The 7,236-nt window shown below is 35.0% G+C and overlaps 1 protein-coding gene across 1 annotated transcript in view; it reads left to right on the top strand.

Moving 5' to 3' along the window:
* The window catches only part of LOC107687381 (contactin-associated protein-like 4), a 119,633-nt gene that overhangs the window by 82,026 nt on the left and 30,371 nt on the right, over positions 1 to 7,236 (top strand). The window contains exons 14-18 of the mRNA XM_016484676.1: positions 1,305 to 1,424; positions 3,078 to 3,275; positions 4,854 to 5,010; positions 6,396 to 6,523; positions 6,668 to 6,838. Coding sequence (XP_016340162.1) covers positions 1,305 to 1,424; positions 3,078 to 3,275; positions 4,854 to 5,010; positions 6,396 to 6,523; positions 6,668 to 6,838 — 774 coding nt within the window. The remainder of the gene's footprint in view (positions 1 to 1,304; positions 1,425 to 3,077; positions 3,276 to 4,853; positions 5,011 to 6,395; positions 6,524 to 6,667; positions 6,839 to 7,236) is intronic.

Below are 7,236 nucleotides of genomic sequence, written 5' to 3'. Positions count from 1 at the left end.
CTCTCCCAGGAAACAGTCCTCGTCCTCCATAAAATGCGCTGCACACATCTGAATATTTGGGATGAACTGTTCTGGAACAGTGTTGTAAATGCAACTTAACCACTGATTTCTAGTCATGTCCATTTTTGGAAGGCCAAACAAAGTAGTTTCACTCTCACAACGAAACACAGCATCACACACCACGGCCTTCAGTGAGCAGAGGAAATTTAAATCGCATCATATGACCCCTTTAAAATATATATTATATTAGTATAATAATATATAAAAACAAAATATTTTAGTGTAATAAAATGTTAGTTAAATACTGCTGTTTTTTGTCATATACAGTAAATTAATTGTGTTTATTGAAAATTTGTGTATTAATATTTTAGTTTTGATGCTATTATCCTAATTATTTTGTGCCAGATAAATACTGCTCTTTTGGAATGAATTGTGTAATCAAATAATTACATACATCAATGCAAGTCACTACAGGCAAAACCATTGTTTTCATGTACTTTTTCTGATCAATTTTGAAATTTTATGTCCATAACTAGACTTCTTTCGGATTACTGGAAAGAAAACATCCAAAGTACCCTTTCATTTATTTATTTTGGTTTACTTGATTGCATTTTATCTATTTGTGTCTGTAAATTTAGATTAGATTACATATATTTTTAAAGGCCGTTTTCTCAAAATGAGTTTTTTCTCCACTTCAGCAGCACTTACGTACACCAAAATTTACAGTTTTATTCATATCTATATTCTGAAGGTTTTTACTGAGGGGTTTGTTCATATATCAATCGCCTGGTTTTATTTTTGCACTTCATCTATTTGTGTCTGTAGATTTCAATTACAATACATATCTTTAAAGGCTGTTTTCTCAAAATTAGTTTTTTCTGCACTTCAGCAGCACTTACATACACCAAAACTTACAGTTTTCTTCATATCTGTATTCTGAAGGTTTTTATAGAAGGGTTTGTTCATATATCACACACCTGACAAATATTTAACATTTTAATCCTAAAAATATGGCGAAAATGTTTTTGGCAGTATTTGAAGTATCTCAAGTACTGGAATCAAAACCATCTGACCATCCATACAGCACGTAAAAACATTTTACAGGGTGTGAAAACAAAAAGTGATGTTTTTACGTGAGCTGCATTTTCACACACGTTGCACGAACAAATCTCAACTTTATGCGTAGACAGAAAGTGTAAATGAACACTTGTTTATGTATGTTACTGTTATTATTCACAGTGTTAAACATAAACAGCTTCACCTCAGTATCTCTCCACACTAACCTACTGCTTTTGTGTTTACAGCAATTTATGAAGCATCGTGTGAAGCATACAAACACAAAGGAAACACGTCTGGCTTTTACTACATCGACGTGGATGGAAGCGGCCCCATCAAACCTCAACTAATCTACTGCAACATGTCAGGTGAATCTCACGCAGCGAATCCGAAGTGATTAAATCCTTTTAAACACTCCGTAATTGGGACTTTAATCCACAGCTTTTGATCCTTCACGCTCCGTGTCACACCCCACGGAGGAAGTCATCTGTGACACTCGAGGAAAAACACACTTTAGAAGAAGCAGACAGATCAACCTTTGAGCCGTCTGTGCGACGTTCACTTGTAAAAAAAAAGTTTTAAAAGGCTTTTACAGCCTGATGCCACAGAAGAGGCGTTTGAAGTTGTATGGCTCTTTAGAAAACCATCACGTCACCTTTGATAGATCCTCACTTCTTCTTTGTTAAAGTCAATGTGAAATCCAAATGGACTCTATTGACTTTCTTAATATACATTGCTAGTCTTACCTTGCATGATTCAGCAGTGCAGTTTTATTCTAAAGAAAAAATATTTACTTAATAAGTTTCTTCGTAACCAATTCTAAAATGACTTTTCTTTTCTTCATCCAGTCAGTTCCCCGTGGTTACATATGTTTTCTCATTCAGTATCCTATTTCACATCAGTGTTATTTTAGTATTATTAATATTTTGAATTAGATTTATTTTAAAATCGTTTTCATTTTAGTTTACATGGTGTAAACCTACAACTTACATTTATTAGTATATAGTGTAATCGACATATACTTTTTTTACTATTTTGAATTAGTTGAATTTTTGAATTTTTATATTTTCAGTTTTAGTAATACTGTTTTGTGTTTGTCATTTTTTTTTTATTATTAGTATATTCTGTTATAGACAGTATTATAGTATTTATCAATATTTCATATTGTTTTTGTATTTATATATTTTTTGTTTTCATATAAATTTTAGTCTAAATTTTAATAATATTAAATATATTTTAATAATAGTATTAAATACTTTTGCCATTTTTATTGGTATATACTGTTATAGTATTAATATATTTAATTCGTTTTTTATATATATTTTCAGTTTCCATTTTAATTTTAGTTTATGTTTCAGTATTATTGCTGTTTTTGTCAATTTTATTAATACCTACTTTTGTATACAGTATTATAGTATTATAGTATTAATATTTTGAATTAGTTTTTATTTTTATATTTTCAGGTTTTTTTTAGTTTTGGGGATTACATATTTATTTTTATTTTTTATTTATTTTTATTTCAGTTTTAGGTTATAGATATATATATGTGTGTGTGTGTGTGTGTGTGTGTGTGTGTGTGTGTGTGTGTGTGTGTGTGTGTGTGTGTGTGTGGTTTTATTTCCATTAAGGTTAAGGAAAAAAGTTATGAATAAATTGTTTAGTTAACAATTTCTGACATTACACTATATAAGTAAAATGGGTTGAAAATGTAATTTCATGATTTTAACAGAGTAAAACCATTATGAAGAACCTAAAATGAAACATCAATAATCTCTAAAGCAACTCAAGAACCCAATTCAGCCCAAAATGGCTCTTAATAAACATTCTTCGAACCCAAGAGCCTGTGTTTATGATTGTTTAGTATATATCGCATGCTTTAGGTTTTTTAATGAGCATCCTGTGACCTTTTAAAGGTCACGTGACTGTTGCACAACATGAAATCGACGGAGCTCTGAGCTAAAACATTGTGCACGTGTGTCATTTTAGCATTTTCATCGGTCGAATCCCTCTTTTCCCTGCAGATAAAGCATGGATGGTGATCCAACATAATAACACGGAGCTCACCAAATTAAAAGTGTCCTCCGGGATAAATCAGCATTTAGCCCACTTTAACTATTCCGCCGATGTGGAGCAGATCCAGGCGATAATTACCCAGGCGGAGTACTGCGAGCAGGAGCTCTCCTACCACTGCAAAAAGTCACGGCTCTTGAACACACCAGGTAAGCCCTTTTTATTAGGAATATCGATCGCCCCCTCCCTATGAAAGGTCAGGCTTATTAAAACCTCGCTCCATCTGCAAAAGCATGACGCTTAAGCAAACGACTCAAACTGATTGTTATGCTCTTTGTTACGGACAGCTCAGTTATTTCCCCGCTTTTTTTTCTGCATTAAATTAATTGAAAGTCACCTTTAGGGTAGATTATTCATGTGCATTTGCACCTTTGAAGAGCTCTTATCATGTTTGTTTGTGTGGGTTTGTCATGGGCGGTTTGGTTCGGTGTCTAACGCAGGGTTATAACGGGTCTCTAGTCTCTCAAATAAACATGAAACATCCGCACAGATGGTAATTACGTCCATTAGTTGTCGCATTATCAGAGTTCTTGATGAGACAGGGAGAACACGGTGTCGGGCGTAAATATGTCAGATAAACAGTAATGAAAATAGCGTGCTCATCTCGATTAAACTTGGACTGATGCATGCGAGACTCACGAGAGCTCTTTAACATCTAAATGCTTTCTCTCAAACAGCAATGAGATTAAAAGTAGAGCAAACAGAGATATTTTCTGCTTCTCAGGTGTTTCTCATGAGAAAAAGACCTCAATCAACTCACACATCATCTCAAAATGACTTAAATTGTGCTCATACACTACCATTCAAAAGTTTGGGATCAGAACTATTTTTAATGTTTTTAAAGGAGTTTCTTCTGCTCATCAAGGCTGGGTTTATATTGTTAGAAAAGATTTATATTTTGAATAAATGCTGTTCTTTTTAACTTTTTATTCATCAAAAGAACCCTGAAAAAAGTATCGCAGTTTCCAAAAAAAACATTTGGCAGCACAACTGTTGCTAATTCTAATAGTAAATCAGCATATTAGAATGATTTCTGAAGGATCATGTGACACTGAAGACTGGAGTAATGATGATGGAAATTCAGCTTTGCATCACAGAAATAAATTATATTTTAAAGGATATTAAAATAGAAACCATTATTTTATATTGTAATAACATTTTGCAAGATTACTGTTTTTTTTCTGTATTTTTGATCAAATAAATGCAGCCTTGATGAGCAGAAGAGACTTCTTTAAAAACATTACAAGTCTTACTGATCCCAAACGTTTGACCGGTAGTGTATTTGCCAAGATCCCAAAGTGCGCTACCAGAACTCAGAGCTCTCCAACATTTCTCAACAAATTCAGGGTTAGTCATGTTTTTCAGATTTTTCTCATGAGAAAAGGACCTCAGTAATCTCACACATCGTCTCAAAATGACTCAAATTGTGCTCCGATTTGCCAGGTTCCCAAAGTCTGCAACCAAAACTCAAGAGATGTCAATATGAACTCAAACATTTCTCATCAAATTCAGGGTCAAATGATCCGAACAATTGATTGATTGGTGGTTTTTTTTCTTTTGCAAAACTGTAGTAGAAATACCTGAGACGAAATTGGTAATTGAAAAATGACAAAAAACTCACAAACAGTTAATCTGGGTGTGCTTCCTGTCATGTTTTTCGGTGTCTCAGTGTGATTGTGTAGCGTCAGACTCATGATCGCTGCTGTGTGTTTGTGTTGTTGTTGCAGACGGCGCTCCGTTCAGCTGGTGGGTGGGCCGGTCGGGTGAGGCGCACATGTACTGGGGCGGCGCGGTGCCTGGCAGTCAGCAGTGCGCCTGTGGCCTGCAGGACAACTGTGTGCATCCCGAACACTTCTGCAACTGTGACGCCGACAGCAAAGAGTGGTGCGACACACACTCTCATGTCAGCAACACGTCCGGCTCATATTACAACCGCAAACCACATCAGAATAAGACAATATGCTGATTTAAATAAAATGAGGCCTACTTTCAGGAACATTGGGATGTTTTTGTGCATTGTAGCATTTATACCAGACATTTATACCTTTTAAATTCATATAACTAATGCATTGAGATGTTTATGTTTTTCAAACAGTATGAATTTAAACTTCAGGTGCAAAAACAGCATTAGAACTGGTCAATTTGATTCATTTCTCAGAATCAGCTTAATCAATTGAATCTGATTTAATGAACTAATTCAAATTTCTGATTCGACTATTCATTCGTGTTATAAAATGTTCACAGTTTCAGCAATGCATTTTCCACATATTCAACTATATATTTATATATTTTTATGTATGTGGGTGTGTGTACAGGTTTTTCTACACTGGTGGGGACTAAAACCTGAATACACAACGACTCATGGGGACTTGTGTCACCGTGGGGACCTAAATTGAGGTCCCTATGGGTACAAAAGCTTATAAAACATACAGAATTAGTTTTTTTGAGATTGTAAAAATGCACAAAGTTTTCTGTGAGGGGTAGGTTTAGGTGTAGGTTTGGTGTAGGGCAATAGAAAACACAGTTTGTACAGTATAAAAACCATTACTACGTGTGTGTGTGTGTGTGTGTGTGTGTGTGTGTGTGTGTGTGTGTGTGTGTGTGTGTGCGTGTGTGTGTGCGCGTGTGTGTGCGCGTGTGTGTGCGCGTGTGTGTGCACGTGTGTGTGTGTGTGTGTATAAACCTTATATACTTATATATAGGTGAATACTGATGTTTGGTAATAGGTTTTACTTTTTTTGTTACTACAGTAGGTACAATTTTAATCTACACCAATTGGCAAAAATGGCTGTTTAGCTGATATCACTCTTTTAAGTCATTGTTTTTAAATTATTTATTCTGCATTGTGGAAAATGTGGTTGTGATGAAAAAAAAAAAGTAAGTTGCAGTATAATCGAAGGACCAAAAATCTAAGGAATTTATTAAGATGCCATCCTGATGCAATAAACAAATTAGGTTTTACAGTTTGGGATCTCTTTTTAACTTTGCTTTTTTGGAAAATGTTCTTACAATGCAATGCATTGCAAAACAAAAAAAGCAAAAGATATTGAGTTATGTATTATATATTTCATACCTGACTCAGGGGCACTGTCCGAACACTTTTAAACATGTTTTTAATTAAAATATACAAAATTAAAACAAGTTTTACAGTTTTGCTTCTATTTTTACTTTAGGTTTTTTCTGCATTATTGGAAATGGAAATGCGCTTGCAATGCAAAAAAAAATTAAATAGATAAATAATAGATGATTTGATTAGATTTCTTTGGCAGGTCAAATGACTCCGGGCTGCTGTCCCATAAAGAGCATTTGCCGGTGCGAGCGCTGACTGTGGGTGACATCAACAGATCTGGTTCCGAAGCGGCCTACAGAGTGGGACCCCTGCAGTGTTACGGTGACAGTAAGTACCTCACTAATCATACTGTGAGCGCTTACTCTGTCAACCTGTCAAACCCACCGGTGGTATATCAGCTCTGGATTGGCATTTCATGTGCTTAATGAAAACCACAACGCTGTTCCATGCTGCTGTAAATGTCTTTTCCAGATAACTTCTGGAACGCTGCCTACTTCAACAAGGAGACGTCGTACCTGCACTTTCCCACGTTCCACGGGGAGCTGAGCGCAGACATCTCCTTCCTGTTTAAGACCAGCTCTTCATCGGGAGTGTTTCTGGAGAACCTGGGGATCAAAGACTTCATTCGGATCGAACTGAGCTGTAAGTGCGTTCAACCTTCCGGTTTATTCCTCTGCAGGTGAATCTCACGAAAATCTGACAAGACATTTCAGCCCGAAATAGGAACTTTTTTTATTTTTTGAAGATCCACCGTTTTTCCAACATTTTTCTTTGTCAAATAATAATGAAGTACCCCCAAAGTCTTACAATGAAGGGAAATCTAATATATAAATATTAATAAAAATATATAGAAATTCTCTAACTGTGTTGAATGTGCTGGAATGTCTTTAGAAAATGTTAGAATGCAAAAATATATATATTAATGGTCTTCAAAATAGGTTTCATTTTATTTTATTTTCCTTTTGATTTTGGGGTGAAATATGACTCATATATATTCTTGACATGTTTCATGAGATTCACCGCTGTAGAAAAAAACTCAT

Source organism: Sinocyclocheilus anshuiensis, unplaced genomic scaffold (genome assembly GCF_001515605.1).
Source record: "Sinocyclocheilus anshuiensis isolate Anshui unplaced genomic scaffold, SAMN03320099.WGS_v1.1 scaffold3005, whole genome shotgun sequence".
Classification (NCBI taxonomy): Eukaryota; Metazoa; Chordata; class Actinopteri; order Cypriniformes; family Cyprinidae; genus Sinocyclocheilus; species Sinocyclocheilus anshuiensis.
Note: the sequence above shows the minus strand (reverse complement) of the source record. Positions and strands in the feature narration are given on the sequence as shown.